At 38.5% G+C, this 23,777-nt stretch overlaps 2 protein-coding genes and 1 pseudogene across 3 annotated transcripts; 2 read left to right on the top strand and 1 right to left on the bottom strand.

The window, feature by feature from the left end:
- The first annotated feature begins 1,046 nt into the window (after positions 1-1,046).
- On the top strand, positions 1,047-7,342 carry LOC108892294 (UDP-glucuronosyltransferase 2C1). Of its 2 annotated transcripts, XM_051067934.1 has the most exons (2): positions 1,047-1,210; positions 1,719-7,342. In XM_051067934.1, the coding sequence occupies exon 2, from the start codon at positions 1,774-1,776 to the stop codon at positions 3,259-3,261; it is 1,488 nt and encodes a 495-aa protein (XP_050923891.1). In that variant the 5' UTR covers positions 1,047-1,210; positions 1,719-1,773; the 3' UTR covers positions 3,262-7,342. The 2 variants fall into 2 exon arrangements, with proteins under 2 accessions (XP_050923891.1, XP_050923890.1); XM_051067933.1 differs by lacking the exon at positions 1,047-1,210 and having other exon boundaries at positions 1,645-7,342.
- A 335-nt stretch (positions 7,343-7,677) lies between these two features.
- Positions 7,678-10,074, bottom strand: LOC108892293 (phosphatidylglycerol--prolipoprotein diacylglyceryl transferase). The gene is made up of 3 exons (XM_018689755.2): positions 9,649-10,074; positions 8,674-9,143; positions 7,678-8,487 (listed from the first exon to the last, which is right to left on the bottom strand). The coding sequence occupies exons 2-3, from the start codon at positions 9,133-9,135 to the stop codon at positions 8,119-8,121; spliced, it is 831 nt and encodes a 276-aa protein (XP_018545271.1). The 5' UTR covers positions 9,136-9,143; positions 9,649-10,074; the 3' UTR covers positions 7,678-8,118.
- Positions 10,075-11,086: 1,012 nt separating this feature from the next.
- Positions 11,087-23,743, top strand: LOC108892291 (neuroplastin-like; annotated as a pseudogene).
- The last annotated feature ends 34 nt before the right edge of the window (positions 23,744-23,777 follow it).

The raw sequence follows: 23,777 nt of genomic DNA, 5'->3' as shown, positions 1-23,777 counted from the left end.
GGACAGTAAATAAGTAATAATCCAGTATAGGAGAACTGGTTGGTTTATGGGTCTCTGTGCTAAATATAATAAGGCTAGCATTTATAGAGTGCAATCTGTAGTTGATGGGACCTTGAGGCCTCCAAACAAATTAATCCACCCAGAAAAAAAACATTGTTTTAAGAATTGATTATTGGGCAAATTGTTCCATTGGCTAGAATGAATTCTTCTCTTTTAGCTCTCAGATTTAATAACGGCATAGCACAGTATAATGCGGTCCAACACAAACCTAAAATACCTTTGTTCAACCTAACCAGTTCAGATTGTTTTTGAGGCTGTGTCCTTCAGGTGTTGATTCTGCTCTATGGTAACAGGAATACCTTGAATACAGTTCAAACTACTGCCTCAAAAACCTGACTATATAGCTCCAAACTAATTGATCAAGGCTCTGCTTGTAGGTTGTAATGTTGCTTGAACTACTGCATCTTTGTTATCTTTACATCAAGGATCACAATGGATATAAGTCTTGGGCTTATTTATGTAATTCTTGGCATCTTTAGTTGTGTGTGATTCAGTGTTATTATCCATTTTACAATATCAAGTAAGTGAAAAAAAAAATGGTGCACATATTACAACAACAGCTATCTTCCTATTTTATGCAGGTACCGGATTAGAGTATTATGCAACAACATGTTTAAACCATCTTGTGTAATGAGTATTGGCTGGCTATAAAGGTGTGGACAAAGTCTCTAAACAGGATAATTATTTACAGTATAATTTGATGTTAGGTTAGGTTTTACCTGAGCAATGTGGTTTTTGTGATTATGTGCTTTTTGGAAAATTTAGTATTAACTGTATGGACCGGTTGATAGTCCTGTTCTATTTGGGTAAACAATAGTGACCCATTCAAAGTTGTGTGCACTGACTTGACACTAGATGGCACAACAGATAAATTTGTTCTGTTCACAACTGAACTCATGTTATGGCATTGCCATGAGCAACACACACTGCACGCCTTCTATTACAACATAGCTGTGTTTCATTGAACCCAGAAAGTGGAGTATATGTCATGTAACTCATTAACTCATGACTTTGAAGGGCAGACAAGGAGGCGCATTAAGCATACTTTCTCTCCAACTCTTCACAAAATCTGCTGTCTTACTGAATAACTCATATTGTACTGAGGTGACAATTTGAAGTTGGAGTGCTATTCTTGTACCAGTGGATCTGGGTAAGTGCTAATATTACTCATCAAGACTTCATTCAAAAAATAAGAAGCTCTCTTACATGTACACATTAACAAAAACAGCGTTTGGGGAACTCTTTTGTTTACATTTGGATCAGAGTGTGCCTAGTTAATATAATGTTTACGGTTCAGTGTCATTTCATCAATCGTGGAAGAAGTATTCAGATAGTCATGTAAAATTTTAATCTGCAAAGTAGTAACTATAACTTTCATATGATCTAGTAGAGTAAAAATGAACAATATTTGCCCCAGGAAACAAGTGGAATGTAATATAAAGTAGCAGTAAAGAACAAGTACCTCAAAATTGAGTAAATGTACTTAGTCATTTTTCACCACTGCATCATGTTGTAGTATGTCTGTAAACACAAAATGTGCAAACCAGAGAGGCAGTATTCTTTCATTGACTTGTTTTTAAGGTCTCTGGAGAGGTCATCATGGCGGTACCTCATTTGTCTCTACTCACCTTTGCTCTGCTGTTCATTCAACTATCCAGTTCATCTGGGGGCAAAATCCTTGTGTTCCCACTGGATGGAAGCCACTGGGTAAACATGAAAATACTTGTAGAGGAACTGCATGCCAAAGGACACAAGGTCACTGTGGTTCGAGCACCAGACAGCTGGTATATCAGTGAGAAGTCTCCTTTCTACACCTCTGTCACCCTTTCCAGCCCAGTTGGCTTTGAGGAAAACTTTGAAACCTTCTTGTCTCCACAGCTGGAGATCCGGGTTCAGGATAAGCCCTCATCTTTTTGGTCTCACGCCTGGAGTCGTTTTCAGATACAGCGGGTGCTTGTGAACCAGTTCTATCAGTTCCATAAGAGAATGAGTGAAATGGTTGTTCAGATGTTTGAAGATGAAAACCTGATGCGCTCCCTACATGATGCCAAATATGATGTGGTTTTGACCGACCCTGGCATCGGCGGAGGGGCCATACTGGCCCATCGGCTCCAAGTTCCTCTTGTTTTCAATGTCAGATGGACCATTCAAGGTGAAGCTCATCTTCTTATTGCTCCTTCACCTCTGGCATACATTCCTTTCACTGCAACAGAGTTGACAGATAGGATGACTTTCACTCAAAGAATCAAGAATGTTATAAGTTATACCATTGGGATGTACACACTGTCATACATGACAGAGCCTCACTACAAACCTGTGGTTAGAAGGTACTTTGGTCCTGATGTGGATTATTTAACGTTTTTCGTGGATGCTGATATATGGCTTATGAGAAATGATTTTGTCTTTGAATTTCCACGTCCTACAATGCCAAATATAGTCTACATGGGTGGATTTCAGTGCAAGCCCCCAAAGCCGCTGCCTGAGGACTTGGAGGAGTTCGTCCAGAGTTCTGGAGATCATGGGGTTATTGTGATGACCTTAGGAACTCTAGTTGGGAAGCTTCCTCAAGATATTGCGGAGGAGATTGCAGCAGCCTTTGCTCAGCTACCTCAGAAGGTTATATGGAGGTACATGGGACATAGGCCAGCCAGCTTGGGCAACAACACATTAATGGTCAGCTGGTTGCCACAGAACGACCTCTTGGGACATCCCAAAACTAGAGTATTTGTGACCCATGGAGGCACCAATGGGATTCAGGAGGCAATTTACCATGGGGTTCCTGTAGTTGGACTTCCCCTATTCTTTGATCAGCCTGATAACCTCTCCAGAATCAGAGCCAAGGGAGGAGCAGTGATTGTAGATATTGCCATGCTTGACAGGCACATCTTTGCAGATGCACTGATGACAGTTCTTTACAATTCCTCTTACAAGGAAAACATGCAGATGCTCTCAAGGCTGCACAGAGATCAGCCTATGAAACCACTGGACCAGGCAGTGTTTTGGATAGAATATGTTATAAGGCATAAAGGAGCCCGTCATCTGCAGACACATGCCAACAAGATGTCCTGGTTTGTTTACAACTCCATTGATGTTATTGCTGCTCTTGTGACCGTTGTTTTGCTTATAACATTCACCTGCATTTCAATTGTAAGATTACTGTGGAGAATGATTTTTGTTGGGAAAAGGGTTAAACAGGAGTAACATGAAATACAAGAGGCTGGTTTTCTGTGTGAAATTCAGACATTACCAGACATTAACAAAACATGTTGTTTTTTTTCCCATCCCTTTTTGATTTCATTATTTTTTGGGGACTTCCTAAATGGGATGACCCATCAGTAGTTTTTTTTTTTCAGTGTGAAAGATATTCACATTGCTACATCTGTCTTTGAAGAGACCTAAATGTCACTGTCTGCTAGCTTTGCACAGTTTTAGTATATTCATTGTAAAGATCAGAATACTTAAAAAAAGTAATACTTTAATGTTTTACTGTTTTAGAAAAAAACAAGTGAAATTAAACTGGTTATAGGCAGGATTAAAAAACTGAATATTTCAGAAGGTTGTTATTATTTTTCTCTTGCTCTAGACATGGCAATGTTGGCATGTCATCATACTGTGTGAAGTTACCTGCATGTTACAGGTGAATATTATAAAAAATCACAGATGTATCATAGACAGGCAGGTTGATAGGATAAAACTTTCTTTTAATCTTAAAATGAACTACAAGAATGATGCTTATAATAATAATGCTTGCTGTATATTCAAAAAAGGTGCAGTACATGGCTGATAAAACAATACAGTGCAAGAAAATGTCATGAGACTGGTTGAGGAAGCCTTGACAGCTTTTGATTGAACAAGACTATATCAGACAATATCAAATAACTATAACCATAACACTACTTTTTGCTTGTTTTGTTGTAAAAAGCAGCTTAAATACTATATGTAATATATACAAAATATACATGATTTTGATGTATAGCAGTAAAAATAATTTCAATCTCATTCTTAACCATCAGCTGTGCATTATATATGACGATATATATTAATGAGTACAATTTACTTGATTATAAACATACAGGATGTCTTGCATATTGATTTATACCATAAATGATTATAAAACTAAACTTTTAACAAAAAATAATTCCAGAAGATTCTTGCCTTGGCCAGGCTGTACACAAGACTTCACTGCATTAACTTACATACGCTTCAAATTACACAGGAAAACATTTGATGCAGATCAAACAGCACATAGAAGTACAGTGCTAGATTTCCCCACCTAGACCTTTCAGCATACAATATCAGACAGCAGTATAACATGGTTTATAAGCATATTACTTTCTTTTATATTTCTTCTGGGCCTTTATGAATTAACGAAGTGGGATGGATGCAGCATCAGCAGCGTCTTCTTCGTTTTCACAGCTCTGGTTATTTTGCCCACAGTATCTTGTATATAAAATATGTGCAATGAGTAGCAGGACTAAAAATGTGACCACAGCATTTCCGAACCCCTAAAAAATGGACAGTCAAAACAGAAATGAGTAAGACACAGAATCTAAATGCTCATCAGCACTGTCATGTGGACATCTGTATTTTATGGGAAGCTGGTGCTCTCATCTACAAATTCAATTTCTGACACTTGCCAAAACAAAAGCCATCATTTTGTTCTTACCTGAGACAAGATATAAAACCTGTGTGAGCGATTCAGAAGTTCTTCTGAAGAATAAATTGTTGTGTTGGTTGGTTCACACCACTTCAGATAAGTTTTGTCAGCAGTTACAAATGTGCCTGGCCAGTCTGTCTTTGCGCAGACCATGTACTGGCCATTGAGCAACATAAGGGCCAACCACACTACAGGAGGCAGAAGGGCAACCAACATGCTTTTACCCACACTGTATCCATGAATCAAGAGCATCAGGAGAGAAGCAGTAACAGCAGGAATCAAGAAGAATGGAGCCACAAACACAGCATTCCATTTAGGATTACAAGGACAAGCAAATTCCACCTCCACAATCTTCTCCACAGCAGCCAGAAAGAAGCCAAAAACCACATTTGACACAACAGGGCGCTGTCCAAACTCATTCTTGAGTCTTGCAAGCAGCTCTTCCTCTGCTCCCATAACGATGATATGTAATCTATACAAAACAAATAATGCAGATAGAAATATAGAGAAAAGGTGCACATTTAGGAATGATTCAGGAATGTCAAATAAAACCGTTTTTTTTTTTTTTTTTTAAATCAAAACTGAGCTTTGATGTAATAGCTGTACTTTTCAGGATACATTTGATAAGAACTGATGGAAAAGCTCTCAGCCTCCACTCTGCTGAGTTTTAATTGGTCTCTTCCTTTTCACCAAAAACACAGCTTCATAATATATTTAACTTTGAAATGTAAATATGACGGATTATTGAAATTTCTAAATAAAAAAAGCTTATGGTTTTTTACTTTGAAAAGAACATTTTCAGTTTTCATAAAATATAATAATGTTAATGTTAATATTTAGAACTTTTCATGCATTTATTAAATAGACAAGAACAAATCAGATAAACATTGATTATGTAAATCTGGTGTAAATTGATTTTAACATATTATAATTCAGTGTCTTAACAATTAGAAAATTTGATTTGAAGATTAAGTGTGCTATACACACTATGGCTGACCATATATCACATACTTTATCTTACTGTCTACGGCAAAAGAATTTAACACAACCTGAAATAAATCAACCATAACAGTAACCAGTTAGCATCTGTGTATTAAAGTCAGTCGTACCTACTTTGAAGTTGAAACAGAAAAATATCCTTCAATGTCCTTCAAATGAAAATCTTTCAACAGCTCTGCATTTGAAAATGTTTTTCTTCCTTCTAGACCCTTCCTGTTGTCATGTGGTTTAACTTTTCTTTTTTCTGTATAAATCTTCACCACTCGCTTTCCCTCAGTATATTGTATCTTCTTATTTATGTCAAGTAGTCCCTGTAAAAAGGATTCTCCCTATCATGGGCAAACAAAACAGTTCAATACTGGAACTTGACAAGCGATTTTACATTAAGAAACATCTGCACATTTATAGATGTCTGGTCTAAATGGAGGTTTCTTGTGGTTCAAAACTGAAAGTTCAGAGAAGTTCTTCTTACAGGGTTACGTGACAAAAATAAACCTGGTTTCTGACACCCTAAACTATGCTACATGAGAGTTTAACATGTAGACACATCCGGGGATGGTACATTATCTAGAACATATCCAGTATTGATTACCATACACAATATTTGTTTTTCTGTGTTTTATCTCCAATTCTTGTGATCATATACAATATCTCACAAAAGTGAGTACACTCCTCACATTTCAGCAGCCATTTTATTATATCTTCTCAAGGGACAATACTATAGAAATGAAACTTGGATATAATTTAGAGTAGTCACTGTACAGCTTGTATAGCAGTGTCACGTGTAAATATTTTGTGTGAGCACCATTGTTATCTAGCGCTGCCTTAATCCTCATGGAATTCACCAGAGCTGCACAGGTTGTTACTGGAATCCTCTTCCACTCCTCCATGATGACATCACAGAGCTGGTGGATGTTAGACACCTCGCACACCTCCACAACTTCTGGATATGACGCAGAGCATGATTACTCAACTTCTTTGGTCGACCCTGGCGAGGCCTGTTCAGAGTGGAACCTGTATTGGAAAACCGCTGTATGACCTTGGCCACCGTGGTGTAGCTCAGTTTCAGGGTGTTACCAATCTTCTTATAGCCTCGGCCATCTTCATGGAGAGCAACAATTCTATTTCTCACATCCTCAGAGAGTTCTTTGCCGCGAGGTGCCATGTTGAACATCCAATGGCCAGTATGAGAGAATTGTACCCAAAGCACCAAATTCAACAGCTCTAATCCATGATACACAAATTTGTATGGTCCAATCAAACAGGCAAAAACATGAACATGATGAATAGGACGGTGGTGGCTTTGCATGTTTGAACGACATGTACAGGTATCACTAGGGGTGTACTCACTTGTGTTGCCAGCTATTTAGACAATAATGGCTGTGTGTTTAGTTATTTTCAGAGGACAGTAAATCTATACTGCTATACAAGCTGTACACTGACTAAAGTATACCCAAGTTTCATTTCTACAGTATTGTCCCTTGAGAAGATATAATAAAATGGTTGCTGAAATGTGAGGGGTGTACTCACTTTTGTGAGATATTGTACTAAAACCACTCCAGCTTCTGCTTTGAATGTTCTGTACATTTTTAACTGCAGATGTGCAATAAAAAGTGTGAAATTCAAGTCTGTTAGTCTTTGTCTGTTATCAGGTAAGCCAACAACAAACAGTCACCATTTTCAGTGCAGAAACAGTGAAATGAGTGAAATGAGGCTCAGTTGGCTTCAAGAAGCAGTTAACAATGAGGTTCACCGGTTTTTGCTCCTGTATTCTTTCATTAGCTTTCATTAGCATTAACTTCTACAAAATCAGACATGTCTTTGCAGAAAATGTGGATGTTCTCAATTATCTGTGTAATCTGTGTAACAGAGTGATGGAATTCCACTCTACTACTCTTCAATTTTCAAAAAAAGTGGAATAAAAAGGGCAAAACAAATAAATTTTATAGGCACAGGTCATAAAGAGAGAAACAAGTAAGCTTTATTCCAGAACTGAAAATACGGTGTGAGAGAAATTTATACACATATGACAAATAATCACACAAATGCAAGTGGCTGGATGATAAAACAATGGCACACAAAACATTTATGGAGACTGGTTACAGGAAACTTAATGTTGACAGTTTCTGCATTTTTAATTTGTTGTGAAAGCAGCTTCTTAGCAAAGCTGAGCTTCATTTTGAATCCTAAAAAGCTCAAAATATCTCCTCTTAATGAATAGCTACATGATGTAGTTCTCTTTTACCAGAACTTTACTCTAATTACACAATGTTTACAAGCACTATTCTCCACTTTCAAGTTTTAGCACAATATATAGCCTGTCATATATGATTTAGGTGGAATTAGACAGGCATGAGGGGCAAATAGTATAGACATTTTTTTGCCACACATCAACGGCCCAGTTAACTGTTAGATGATAGTAGAGGGGTACAAGAATCTGGATCCTGAGTTTCCTTGTCCTCATTGCTTTTCGATGCAGGAACTTTTGGATCCTGAGTTTCCTCCTTCTCGTTACTTTTCAATGCAGGATCTTCTGGATACTGAGTTTCCTTGTCCTCGTAACTTTTCAGTGCAGAATCTTCTGGATACTGAGTTTCCTTGTCCTCGTTACTTTTCAATGCAGAATCTTCTGGATACTGAGTTTCCTTGTCCTCGTTACTTGTTGATGCAGGATCTTCTGGATCCTGAGTTCCCTTGTCCTTGTTCAATTTGGACTGTTTGAAATATATTCCCAATATACCAACCAATAAGATAATGACCATTCCTGCTGCCTAAACCACAGACCAAAGAGTAAACAAAGAAAAAATAGGTTCAATGAAGTTGTTATTAGCTGTGGTAACCAACAAAATTGTGTAAAAAAAATTATTATTATTATTGTAATTATTTTTTTTGAATTATTTCACACATCAATTACTTACAGATGCAAAATAAACAATTTTATATAAGGTGTTCCTTACCTGAGACCCAGAATACCAATTGTGAATGTTGACCAACTCCTGTGATGTGTTGTTGTTGTCTGATAAACACTGTTTCTGATGAGCAGCTTTGTCAACCACTACATACCTGCCTGACTGGGTTGAAATTGCACAGGCAACGTACTGACCATCGCAAAGCAGCAGGATGACCCACACTAGGGAAGGAAAAATGATGGACACCAGAGGTTTTATCTGCTCTTTCCCAGGCTTCTTACTGTCCCATCCCTGAATGTTTAACATCAGCATGGAGATCAGGAATCCAGGAGCAATGAAAAATAACATAACAAATAGCCAATTCCATTTGGGATTACATAGACATGAAAAGTCCATCTCCACTAACTTCTCCAAGCAAGCAAGGATGAGACTAAAAATTATATTTGACGCTAAAGGGCTCTTTTCAAGTTCACTCTTCAATCTAGAGATCAGTGTGTTGTGTGCTGGCATCTTTAATCCTGTATGAATGAAAAAATAAAGAAAAAGGAGACAAAGTCCAAGACAAGGTGAAATCAGAAAAATAAAGACTTTTGAGATGCATCGTGTATTATTTAAAGTGGTATTGTGATCATTTCACTCAGCCCTACAATAATAATAATAACATGCATTATTTTCATCATTTAACATTATTATAGGGTGGATTTTGCTTTTGTTTAATCTGACAGTGAACACTGAATGACAGAACAAGTTCTAAGTTTTTTTACTTCCTTCTTACTCATGTACTGTAAAGCTTTTATCGGAAAATTCATATGATTGGCATGAATTTAATTTGAAAATCGATAAAGAGGGTGCAGGTCATATTATCTTAACATCTTTTACCTAGGGAAAATAGGTTTTATAGGCTGATCTGACCTGATAATAATGCCCTGGACAAACAACAAACATAACATTTGTTTGCACTAAAGAGTCAATCAGCCATAACTGTCTGTCAGTACAATACAGCTAGTTCAAGGTTATACCTACCTTATTTATTTTTCTCTCTCTTATAAAATTCGTTCCAACTAGGAGACTTCAGGATCTTGGTGATGTTCTTTCTCAACTGCTCAGTTGAGTTTTGTGTGACAGGAAAAACCCTCTTGCTTTTGTAAGAACTGAAGAACGAAAGTTCTTGTGACCACAGCTTGCTCAAATTTCCTGTACCGATAATTCAAGATAATTCTTTACAATGAATTCCACTTATGGAAAATATATTATGCAATATGTTTAATACTTTTAGTTATCTGTCAGGAAAACGCCTCCGGGGACTGTTTGCCCCCTCTGCCCCTTTAGCACATCCCAAAACTGGTAGTTAGGTAAAGTAAGACTTAATTGATAATCCCTGTGAGAAAATCATTCTCTGCATTAGACCCACACTAAATGTTTATCAGCACTAGAGAGATGACACCTGCACCAGTCTCAATAAATATACACTGATTCACTTACACTGATAATGATAACTCATACAGATTTGAAGATCAAAATTCTCATTTGTTAAACTTTGACCTCCAATTGTTATCTTTGTTTAGAATTGTGTTTGTCGTGTACAGTATTAAGACACTATAGTCACCATACTGCTGAATGATGTTGCTCAGTATTTCTAAACTGTCTATGTGAAGCAATGAAACCACATCCTGTTTTGCCGCAGAGTGGAGGTAAATTTCATTTGATCAATACTTATAACATGCATGTCCTCATGCATGAGCCTCACACTTTGTCGCTGTCATGTGAAAGTGCCAATCACAAGGTTTACAATATTTATTAATTGTATTTTTGCTTGTATTTTCCTGCATTATACAAAGTGCAGTGCTCACACAGTATTAGACCTACCCTGAAATTAGTAAAACAATTGGTGTGACAGCTGAAACGGACAAACAATATGGCTGTTATTGGTGTAAACACAACATAGATGTGTGGTAGATATAAGGAAATGAATTAGGCTAGTGTGTGTGTGTGTGTGTAGGTGTGACTCCATAGTGTGAGCCTGCCTTTACCCTATGTTAGTTTGAAGAGAAATAGGATTAAAGATCTGCTTAAAGCCCATGCAAAGGCTGCTGAGGTCAGAGCTTAGTCAACCTGAGAAACTGGTTGACCCATGGCACAATTCAAGGCTTCGTTTATTAAGCACACACATTTGGAGAAACTTGTAGCAACGCCTGAGAAATACTCTTTTGTGATTGGCTGTCAAAGAAATTACTGCCCCATTAAGTCGCAGGTAACCATAGCAACACGAGTTACTTTACAATAACTCATTAACGTTAGCTAAACTAGTTTAACCATGGTTTAATTTGGCCACAAACATTTTTCACACATGGAACCTGCTCGTAAATGACTTTAATACATTTTTGAGATGAGAGTTCATTTGTTGTTCCTTTTAGATTTCTGATGCGCCTCGTGACAGGACGCTGTGTGATGTGTCTCCGCGTTCCTCCAAGATCTCGCGGGATTTTTGGGGATTAAACGGGTGGTTAAAACAAAGGTGGTTCCCTCGCTGCTGCACCGGGGCTGACGGCACGGAGCTGCTCAGGTAGCCAGCAGCGGTAGTACTGTGGGCTCCCGCTAGTCTACCTAGCGACACTTCCCCTCCTTTCTGCGTGACACACGGTTGGAGCGCGTGGAGGTGCGAGCCTCGGACGAATCCACCCCGCACCACAACCATCATCATCCTCATCATCATAATATTCCGCTCAGGTCACCTTAGCGCTCGACTACCGGCATTTTCCACCCCCCGTCTCCGAAGATGATACCTGGCAAACGAAGAGCCGCAGTCATGTCCTTCTCGGTGGCGATATTTGGAGCGTTGATGCTGCAGTCCGTGTCTTCCCAGAACGGTAGGAAATGAGCTCTCCTTAATAGAAAATACATAACGGTAATCCCACATCATGGCGAAAATGCGGTTTTTAGGGAGGGATGTCGCCTGCATTGGGCATTTAATGAAAGATTACAAGACGTTTCTGTCATTAGGAAGGCTGTCCAACACGAATGTCTCTCCAGCAGCCAAGTCTTATTAGATAATCCCTCAACGCTGCACTAAAAGAAACAGATATCAGTCAAGTGAAGAACTGTATTTTCTTTCTTTTTTTTGCTCTTCGAGCGCTGTAGGGTCAATAAATGATTAACATGCTCCAATCTGTTTTCGTTAGGCTGAAGTGGGCCACACGGAGGCCTGTGCGATGTCCCTAAAATGTCCTTTGAAGTGTAGGGCTGAATACAGAGTCGAAACATGAACAAGGACAAGTTCTGCTCTGTAGATTGTGGAGGGGATAAAAAAAAGGTGGATAGGTAAATGGTGTCACACTGAAGTTCAAAAATGAGCACACACACACACACACACACACACACAGACACACACACACACACACACACACACACACAGACAAATACAATCAACATGCTGTCACGCTTGGGTCTGCTCATATACGTAAGGATATGGCTCAGTAATTCAGGATTTAGTATCCAGCAGTATATCACTAACTCCTCTCCTGCAGGGTGAGATAATTCTCTGCATCAGTCCAGGTCCTGCTAACAGAGTGGGGGGAGAAAAAAGCATGTATGTAATTAGGTGTTGGACCTTTAGAAGTGCAGCTCTGTAAATAGCATCAGTCCATTTTGCTGCATGCTTCTATTTTTAGAGCAGAGATGCTGCATTGGGAACCATGGCTTTAATGTCCTCTTGCAACAGTGAATCTGTTAACTCTTCGCTGAGATGTGCTGCACTGCAGAATGGCATTGATTTCTCAGCACTCCTCTACTTGTCCAAATGACCCTCTTGCCTATAAAAAAAAATCATCCCCACCACACAGATCAGAGTGGTGTTAACCCCATCTCAGCAGAGTGTTTGTACCTGTGTATATGCTGTAAGTGTTGTTTGTGTCCCTTTGCAAGCGCTTGGAGTGAGAATTTATTCAGCTCTGGCCTTCCCTGGAGTTGACCATGTGTAGGAATGCATTACACCTCTCCTCCTATACTGCACACCCACTCGTAACATCTCCTCATCAATCAGCACTATAGTGGATAAAGCTCAGAAAGCTGGTTAAATGTAATGGCTTTTCATCTGATGCAAAGCTAAGAGATTGTGATCTTTTCAAGTCCAGCGAGGCTGGATGGTTCAGGAGACTACGATGTATGTATTGAATATTATTAGTTTATATTATACAATCAGTGTATGTCTTTGTTTTATGTAATTCTGTCCAGCTGAGTCTTGTAATGCAAGATATTAATGCACGCAGTTGCCAACCACATCACAGAAGCCATTTGTATCAGCTAATGGTGGTTCATATGTGAAGCTATTCCCGCTAAGGTTCTCTTGAGGATGTGAGTTTCATATAAAGTAGAATGGCTGTTACCAAGGCTGTTGAATACAACCACTCAAACCAGTTTTTTGTAATTTCTCACGCACAAGCCACAAAAACCACAAATAACAAAGGTCTCAGTTAATGAGTGGTTAAACTCAAATGGTGATTTTTGTTGTTTTAGTGATGAACATTAGTGCACAAAGCTATAGTGCGTTCAGTTCATGATTTAAACTTGATTAGTATGATATAGAAGGCTGTGGATGGAAAAGTACAAATAAAGGTTTTACGATGTAGTCTGCTGTTAGACGAGTAAAACATGTTAGTGTGTTTAAACAACAAACAAATTTTAAACAACTAATCAACATAGTGCCAATCCACTAAAGTATACAACACATCTTACACTTGAAATTAAAAGGCCCTATCTGTGCAGTTTGCAGGAGGACTACAAATGTCAATTATATTCATTATTAATGAATCTGATAATTAGTTCCCCAGTTTGTTGATTAAGTGTTTGGTCAACACAGTGTCAGAAAATTGCTTTTAAAGAAGCCCATCAGAATTCCTTAAAGCCCAAGGTGACATCCTCATGTTGGTTATTTTGTTTTGAAAACCAAAAGATACTCAGTTTAGCTTCACATAATACAAAGAAAAACATGAGATCATTATGAGCCAGCAGCTTGAATGCTTAGTATTTTTGCCTCAGAGAGTTGAATTGATTCTGAAAATGGATGACTGATTAGGTGATTAATCGACTAATGTTTCAGCTTTTATCCAGTGTTCTGCCATATTAATATCAAAGACATTCATTCTGTTATAAAAGTAGTGATTTTCTTTATGTCTCAGCTCTGGTCAATTAGAAACACAGTTTATTTAAATTTGATTCAAGAGGCTATTTTTAAAGCACATAAGGGTGAGCCTGCACCAGAGTATATAGAATATTCATTTTGTATCCAATTCATTGGTTTAAAAGGATTCATCACAAGATGCAGAGAAAATATCTGAAAGGAAAGACTCATGACTCTTCAAGGCCGTCTATTGTCAGGTTGTGCGGTTTCACTAATGAACCAGAAATTAGCATCCATTTAGACCCCAAGTATTCTAGTTATTCTATTAAAAAGTGGAGTGATAAGGTTAATAACTTACAGTTTTATTTTCTGATTGAAGCACCACATTAACCTCTTTCTCAGTCTTCAGTGACTATGTACTGACAGGATGTGTCTGAACAGCAGATTTTGACTGGTCCTCTCTAAAACATCCCAGTGACTGGAGAGAAGTATTATGCATTCAACCTTATAAAAAATGGTGCCGTGACACAATGACATAGATTTTATTTACACAGGACTTTCTGTTTTGCTAAATAGAGTATGTGACTCTAGAAGGCTTTTTTATAAAAAATAACACCTTTACATTTGAGGCGACTGGTCGATAGTTAGCTGCTATTTTGATTCATGTAAATCATCAAGATTATTTGTCAAGTGTAATCTCCAACCATTAATATTAGCTCTAGAGACAATTAAAATTTAAAGGTAATTGGAAGCAAATTGCTTTTACTTGTGTACAGGCAATGTTTCATTAAAAAAAAAAAAAGACAAAAGAAAACAAAAAATAAGAGGTAGTTTCCCTAAAATGAAATGTTGTTTGACCAGGACAAAAAAAGCAATTTAAGGTGTCACACTGGTTCTTTGATAATTTGTGATAAGCAATAGTGACTATACATTTTGGAGACTATTAATAATAAAAAAAAGATTAGATGAATTGATAAAATAATTGTTAGTTGATCAAGAATATGTAGAAAATTTTATATTAATCTGAATAATCTCAACTGATCATTAAACAAAAATGGAAAAGCACAATGCAGCCTAATTTTTCTAAATGGAGCAGGAGTGATCAGTTGACTGGTTAGTTGAAAGAAGATTAATCTACAACTGTATCTCAGATGTGAGGATGTGCTGCTTTTCTTGGACTAAATATAGTTAAGTAAATTATTGGGTTTTGGAATCATGGTAGTGACGTCACCTTGTGCTCTAGGATCCTGTGAGAGGTCTTTCCACTGTTTTCTGATGATTCCTAAACCAAACACTTAATCAATTAATTAAGAAAAAGCAGTGAGGATAATCACTAATGAAAATAATTGTTAGTTGCAGGCCTAGTTCTAAGATTACACATACATGGGAGACACATGTAACCACATGCCAGAACTAGGCTAACATCAGCTTGACACGAGTGACGTCACTCAGACATGTGTGGGACAGTGGCGTGCAGGGACAGTGTCAGCGGCTCAGCACTTTTTGACACATCTAGACTATCCGAGGTGACAGGATTTGTCTCTCAGCAGTTCTATGTTAAGAGCTCAGTTGGTGTTTGTTTTAGTTTTCAGCCCCAGTCATGTTATTTACTGCTTATATACGCAGGAATCTGTTCAGAACTTAATGAACCATCCGTGGGTGTAGTGACTTGAAACCAAGGTCCCATATTACAGGGGCCAAGATCTAAGACTTTAGCCTTCAAAAATTACTCATAGGTCTTCAAAAATCATCAGGAAGAGTCAGAGGTCAAGGTAACAGTGTTTTTATTTCCGGCAAAAAAAAACAAAAAAACCTGAGAGCAGTTCTCAGCACAGTCAAGCTACATGAGAAGGGCTCTGAAGAACAATAGTGTCCCTCTTCTCAGGGCTGTGGTTTTCCACGCCTGTTTGATCATTTCATTGGCTTGCAACATTACACCATTAGAACGCTGTTTAAGCTTATAGGCCATCCATTGTCATCTTATCAAATTACACCATTAGTTCTTCCCCAAAAAGTTACTGTTACTGGGCAGTGTCTTGGGCCTGTCTAGACATGTTCAGGCCCTCAGGAATGCTTAGGCATGATTTTCCATTACAGGCCCTCATGATTTTCCACAATTACTTATTTGTCTGTTACTGTTACTGTGAACTTTCCACCCCCTGCACCATTCACCCTCATATCTCAATTTTCCTTTAAAGGCATTATATGTCTTCTTCACACACACATATGCTCATCTCACACATGACGTACTTTGCATGCAGTGGACACTACCAACTATTTCATATGGTGACCTTTGACACACATCATCATTATTCTTTCTCTGAATCATCTAGTGAGTGTTCATATCATTTTCATATTCTCAATACTATTCATCAGCTTGCAGCTTTTGCTTATTTGTTAGAGGCTAACTTCAATAAACCTCTAAACATCATCATACTTTTGGCACATCACATCGACTGAAAAATTATACCACACGGGCTGTACAGCAGGGTTAGGATGTCAGCTAGAGGAAAAAAAAAAAACAAAAAATGTGATTGTCTGTCTTGTGATGATCTGCCTGGTCTGGTTGGCTGTCTCTTCCTCTTCCTACTTTGTTGCCGTAGAGTGCTTCTATGGAAACGGAGGGGGTCTATCACCGTGCGCCCACACGCTCCCCAGAGACCCAGAGCTGCAGCTTCTATAAATCTCCTCGCAATCTCATGTGCTTTCTCCACGGCGCCTATAGACCACGCTTATGACTACAACCCCCCCTTCCTCCTCCTCTTCTTTCTGAGCAGCCATGATCAATTGTTTCAATTTTATTTAATTTGCTTCTGGGAGGGAGACATTTCAGTCCAGCAGAATTAAGAGTATGTACAGTTTTCCCGTTATCCGTGTCTCCATTGTTGAATAATGGTGTAAACAATGATCGTTGTACAGATGAGATTTACTGGAAAATAATGACAAGGTCACTTGGAGGACTTTGGATGTGAGCACTGTTTGAGCCAGGCACAGATTTATAAGATGTTATTAATTGGACAAAACCAAGTGAGAGCAACCGTGCAGCGGACATCCCAGCAGAATTGAATTAAAGCTTCCCAGGAATAGCAGTAATAAGGGCTTAGGTAGATCTGAGGTCATCTTTCTATTTGCCAGCCAAAATACTGATGTGACCCCCCTGCTGACAATAGTTAAATGTTGGATTTATTGTATATAAGACCTGAAGCAATTAGTAGATTAATCAATTAGTTGATTGACAGAATATAAATCTCCTTTTTTAAAAACCAGAATATCTCTAGTAGTTTTGTTTATTCCTTTTTTCTGAGTCTTCTGTGATAGGTTTGCTGCTCAGCCCAGAGAAAGCAATTTTCAATGAGAGCAGTCAATGAACTGATTAGTTGATCAACAGAAAATTAATCAGCAACTATATTGTGATCATTTGTTAATCAGAGGACAAATATTACCTGGTTTTAACTTCTCGAATATGAGGTTTTCCATATGTGAAACATAGGTAAAATATTGTAAATGCCATTTTATAGATGAAATGATTAATTGATTAATCAAGAAAGTAAGTCATATGTTGAAAACAACCATTAGTTGCAGCCTTACTCTACTCATTTTTTTCCTTTCTTTTTTACTCCAGTTAATGTGTTTTCATTTTTCTGTTTTAATATGATTTGTCTGTCAGTGTCTTTTTGATTATTTCACATGATCTTAATTTTCTTTCTGTTCCTTTTAATTTACTCTGATGTTTTCTTTCCTTTCCATCCTACACCTGTTTTTCTTTTTTTGGGCCTACCTCTGGACGCGTTGCCCTCCCTAAACCTCCACCACCAGCGGGTTTTTGTGAAATCACCTCTCTCTGAGACTAAGCTCACAGGCGACGCCTTTGAGCTGTACTGTGATGTGGTGGGAAACCCCACCCAGAGATCCAGTGGTGGTACTCTGAGATCAACCGAGCCGATTCCTTCAGGCAGCTGTGGGACGGCGCCCGTAAGCGGCGAGTGTCCATCAGCACGGCCTATGGCGCCAACGCCGTGAGCGTGTTGGGCATCTCTCGTCTCACGCTGGATGATTCTGGGACCTATGAATGCAGAGCCAGCAATGACCCGCGACGAAACGACCTGCACCAAAATCCAGCCACCACCTGGATCCGTGCTCAGGCCACTATAACGGTGCTGCAGAGTGAGTGGTCAGTGTAGAGGAAACATCCCCCTCCTCCGTTAGCAACCAAATTTAACAGTTCCTGTGTGATTCAGCCTCCATCTAACCTCTCCAGAGGACTGCTAGCTTCCTCCGTAGGTGCCATCCTCCCTACAGATCTGGAAAATGAAGAGAAACACCATCAACTTGTCCTCACATTATCTTTTACAAGCAGAGTTGAGTAGTATTTTACATTGTGCTCATCCCTTAGTCCAGTACATCCTTCAGCCTGTAGAGCCCAGTTCTCCTTCATTTCCTTTCTACTTCATTTTTCTCTCCTTTTAGCTCTCATTGTTTTGTTTCCCCCTGTATTTTATTTCAGTTTTTCTCTTGATTATTTTTTTTTTTTGTCACTGACCATGTTCATGTATCACTGTGTATCAATAAGTACCAAAAGCTGGTCATATTAATAATCTTGTTTATTCTTTGATCATATAGTTCCAGATTCAGAATCACAATTTTTAAACAATTTAAGGTGATTTTATGTCATCAAAAGGTTATGTTTAGACAACATTTACCAGTTGTTAGGTACAAACCGTGATGTTAAAACAACACTGAGCTGTACTGTATATCTGTGCTATTAGTGTTTAAAATCAGGGTTTCAGCTTGTGACTGCTCAGATTGAGAACTTCACCAGTGTCTACATGTCCAAACAAGATGTAGATAATCAGGATTAAGCAGAATACAAACTGTTCAATTAAGGTAATCATTGCTTAAAAGCTAATCCAAGCAAGGTTTTTCCACAGGTTGCATTTCAACAGTTACAAATACATGTAGCTGTAGAGGTTTTTTAAGGGACTCCTTCAGAGCTACTTATTTAGCTCTGAGCCATTGGATGGACTATGATATAGTATCAGCTCCACTGTCTCCTAACATGAGCAACTATTTTATAAAATCTGAATCAACTGAGGTAGACTTAGCTGCACTATTAAATTACTTGAATTTCTTGTGATCTCAGCAGGAATGTGCTTCATGAAAAAGAAAAAAATCACTGGTCTACCTCATAAGGTAAAATTACTGATCAGAGACAGAAAGCATCAAAGAGAGCTGATTTTAGCTGTCATTTATGTGGTGGGTGGTGAGGGCTGTAGCACATTCAAAACACTTGCAGTGGAGACGACGTAGTTGCAGGATTCATCCAGAACTGAGCTTTAATATTCATTTAAACTGCAGATAGTATGAATGATTGGATGCTTTCTACTAAAATGCACCTTGGGAGTTGTAGTTTACACCTCTATTTACATTTTAATGAACACAGGCTTGTAACTTTTTTAAGTTTTATTAAAGAATTGGATATTTGTTCATCTGTAGTACTGATAAACTAGTCGTGAACGTTTCATTTCCATCTGAATGAATTTCTGTTTCAGGAACCCTGAAATGACCAAAATAATTCCTCCCACTTTACAACACTTTTCCTGTTCTGTATCGTATAAAGTGTGTTTGGCTGCGGTGTCTGTCTGAACCCTTTGTGCGTTGTTGTTTACATCTTCCAACACACCCCTGCCCACGAGTCCTGGCGAGCATCGCTTCTGTCATAGCTGATCTGTGTCTCTTTCACAGAGCCGTCAATTGCCGCCTCTGAACACGCCACGCTTCCTGTGGAAGGCGACGTTTCACACTGCAGTGCAACCTGACACCACCACCACGATATCCACAAGGAGAGCTACTGGATGAAGAATGGGGAGCTGATCCCAGACACACGCAATGAAAATAAGAACACTGAATACAGGTAGGAGTTGAAAACTGGCAAAATCTTATGCAACTTGTGTGTGTGCTTTTGTGTGAGTTCTCAGTATTTGAGTTTTATCAGCCTGGTGTGGGTTCATGTGAGGTGTATTTCTGCTCTGCAGGCTGAACAAACCAAGGGGAGACGATGCTGGAGTGTACATGTGTGTCTACACCTTTGATCTGGCTCCTTCGGCCAACGCCACCATTGAAGTTAAATGTAGGTGTTGATTTGTGAGCTACAGGCGTCTTTGTTAGTTTTAAGGCCACATTAGAGATGTCACCAATAAAAATGGCCCGAGTGGCCTTGAGCGCTAGCAGCCCTGTCATGTGAGGACCTGTGATTTCAAACGGCTCTGCTGGCTGCTCAGGGGCAGCCAGCGCCCTTGACACCTCCATCTAACCAATGCCCAGCTCAGTGGCAGCAGATGGTGTCTTGTTTGTCTGATGGCTAGGGATTAGGTCTCAACAGTAAAATCTGGTCAGCCTTTTCTGCTGTCACACACGCATGGCTGTGGAAGCAAATTGGATTTTTGGACAGTTGACTTTTATTTTATGGAGAATTTATATTCATCCAGGCAGAAAAATGATTTACAGTCAGGCAGATTTATAATATGTAGAATACATTGATAATATAGACAGTGTAATCTTATTCTGGTTCACTTGCTCCTGATAGATTCAGTGAAATGTTGTGAATGAAATTTTTGATGTTCATTACTCCTCTGTTCACACAGATGTTCGTCTGATCATAAAAGACTGGACTAGTAAAAATACACAACATCCTGTGTATGTTTAATTATTTTATTGGTGTGAGTTCAATTCTTTTTTCTTGCTCCACAATGTTGATTGATGATTTGCTGAATTATTTCCGTCCCACAGCTGTTTTAATACAAATTAAATTTTTTTATCCCAAGTGCTTTGTGCATCGTATTTGGAAAGTACTTAATAACAAAATAATTGTTATTGTTTGAGCTGACCACTGTAAGCACCCATTCAGTGACTGAAAATGTTTATTTAGGTATAATTATTTTCCATTAGCGTTGTCTACTTCACTGATGCTAAAAATATAGATGCAGTAGTTGTAGTGCAAATTATCAATCCATTCATTGTTTTCATGCAGATCACCTGACTACACCATAATTTATAAATTGTGCACTCATTAATATAACAAAGAGTCTTTGATATTTTCTGTTTTAGCTGCTCCTGAGATTATAGGCCACAAGCGTAGTGAGAATAAGAATGAGGGCCAGACTGCTATACTCTACTGTAAGTCTGTGGCTATCCTCATCCTGTCTGGACCTGGCGGAAGTTTGAGAACGGCGTTTTTAGGGTATGTGACACAAATATGCATTATATATTAATAGATTTCTATGAGTGTTAATAATTTGTGAAATCCACAGGTGCTGTAGTTTGTTTCATTGGGAAGCAGTAACATCTAGTGCACATACCTGCACCACCAAAACTATGTATTTACTATTATTCTGACTTGTTTTGACAAATGTAAGCATAATGACACATTATAAGAAACAATATAAAAAGACAACAGTATCTGGTATGTAACTGGTTATTATGGCATGTAAACTTAATCCAAGTTTAGTTTCCTTGTACCTGTATCCACTACTCATCTACTAACAGAATATAAATATGCACACCCATGAAGCAAATTGACAATGTCAAATTGACAATTATGTCAAAGGAAAAATCTATTAGTATTAGTATTATTCATCATTTTCATAATAATGTATAGTGATGATGATTATTTTTATTCATACAATACCTTTCAAAAGAAAGGTACCAGGTGCTTTAAATGGGTAAATGGAATAGAATACCCAACAATACAATAAAATAAATAAAGTGGATAAAACATATGGGAACTGGAAAAATAGCACTTAAAGATCTGACGCTCATAGGGAGCAGCATTTCAGAGATAAAAAGTGAAATAATAAAATAAAATAAAAAATAAATAAAAAAAACATCTCTGTCCTTTTCCTTCGATAGGAAATTGACAACTCGACTGGACGCTTTTTCATCAGCAGCAGAGACAACTACACTGAGCTCCACATCCTCAACCTGGACATTAGTTTAGATCCAGGCGAGTACCACTGCAATGCCACCAACATAATCGGCAGCCGTGACGAGAAGATTGTGCTGAGGGTCCGCAGCCACTTGGCCCCCTTATGGCCTCTGCTGGGGTTTTGGCCGAGATCATTATCCTGGTCATCATCATCGTTGTTTATGAGAAGCGTAAGAAGCCAGAGGATTTACAGGACGGTGAGTCACCAGCGATGGTGCTTTGGATTATTTTATTATCCCCCCTGTTTTTTTAAATATATCTGAGCAGAAACAGATTTTACTGTGAAGTATTGACATGGATTTCTGCTGTGAATTCTCTCTACATCCTCATGGAGAGTGATTGTTGGGCAATGAGGTGCACTTTGTTTTTAGTGTCTTCTCCAGTCATTCCTTCACCAGAGACATCAACAGTATCGCCTGACTCTGTGCTGTGCCTGCATTCACAGCATTCAATAATTCAGTCTGGCATAGTTGACCCAATAGGCAGACACTGTTGCAAGAGGTCGCACCTTGTCAGGACAATTTCATCCATTTAATATTCATGAGAAATATGATACTGCAGTGTCGCGGAGGTGGACAGTTTCAATTATTAACAGCTTTCCAGGGACCTTGTGCTGTCCCCGAGCTGCTGCAAGCTTAACCACGACAACATCATTTAGCTACACAACCTGCCTGTGCCATCCTGGTATTTTCTAATACTACTGAGTACTTCATTTTCAAGAGACTAGCTATATCATAAATAATGCATTAATGGTATTTGGGTGACCTTTATTCTCTCAAACAGAATTTTGATGTTGGCACATGCTGATTAGACGCAACGTGCAGTGAATGACTGACAGATCCCAGTGACTCTCTCACTGTACAGAAATATATGGCCATTACGGTTCATTACATGGTCAGAAACGGGCTGCTGCAGAATTTGTAGTGTTTAAGTCACCTTGAGAGTTTCAGAAAATGGATGTAGATTGCGTGACTCAGACTTCTTTCTTTCTTTCTTTCTTTCTTTCTTGCTTGAAATGTAATTAATATTTTACTTGCATTTCTATAAATCCGGTTAGCTTTGGCTTCTGAATACTTTAACAGATTGTTGTAATATCTCCCATCCTCCCCTTCTTCCAAATTGCATAACCTAAACCATGTTTGTGGTAAGTGTGAGACTTTGCATGCCTCATGAATTTCAATAAGCATTCAGCCTCATCTTTTTCCAGTTCACAGCACAGTACACAGTTGTGCTAAGCCTCCTCTGTCTTCAGCATTAGTGTTAAACACAGTTTAAATTTTTCCTTTTGAAAGATTTTATTTTTTACAAACAGTAACTCCATATTTTTTGCATCAAACTCATAATTACTACAGCAGTGAAATGAAATGGCATGCGAGTCACTGTAAAGAACTGAAACTATTGTGTGTTCATCAGTCATTTCTACTGTGACTGTTTCACACTGCTTTGATGAATGATTACCTGCAGTAGAGGACTGACTGGTGCTGCTTCTTACTAACCACTTTGAGTGAAATGATGTTCTTTGTAAGTGCTGCTTGTCTGTGCATGACAACAGTATTTCTTTTTTTAATTAGAATTTTGCCTGTATGTAATTGTTCTCACCTGCTCATGCGTTTCAGTGTGGTGCTGTGCTGGATTTTAACTGCATTCTGTGTGTTTGTCAATGACCTCATGGGGTGGTTTTCCTGCGGCATGACAGCGTTTATTGTTTACTGTTTTTGTTACTTCATCTCGACTGCGTTTTCATTCCATAACACAGTCTGTACGTACAGTACAGCTGGAACATAGAAATCCTCAAAAGGCTCAGGACAAAATGCAGTATGTGTTAGTCACAGCTACTGATGCATCTTTCTGTTCCAAAAAAAAAACAAAACAACAACAACACACAAAAAAACACTTCATCAGCGTGTGCTGCTTCCTTGCAATTATTTTCTTTTTTGGTCTTCACTTCTCCATATTTTCCCTTTTTGCCTCAGATGATGACCCAGCTGGACCAGTGTAAGTATAAACCTTTTACCTCCACTGCCTTTATCTCTTTTCAGCCTGGTGCAGTATTGT

The sequence above is a fragment of the Lates calcarifer genome, unplaced genomic scaffold, assembly GCF_001640805.2.
Source record: "Lates calcarifer isolate ASB-BC8 unplaced genomic scaffold, TLL_Latcal_v3 _unitig_215_quiver_2241, whole genome shotgun sequence".
In the NCBI taxonomy this organism is placed as follows: domain Eukaryota; kingdom Metazoa; phylum Chordata; class Actinopteri; family Centropomidae; genus Lates; species Lates calcarifer.
Note: the sequence above shows the minus strand (reverse complement) of the source record. Positions and strands in the feature narration are given on the sequence as shown.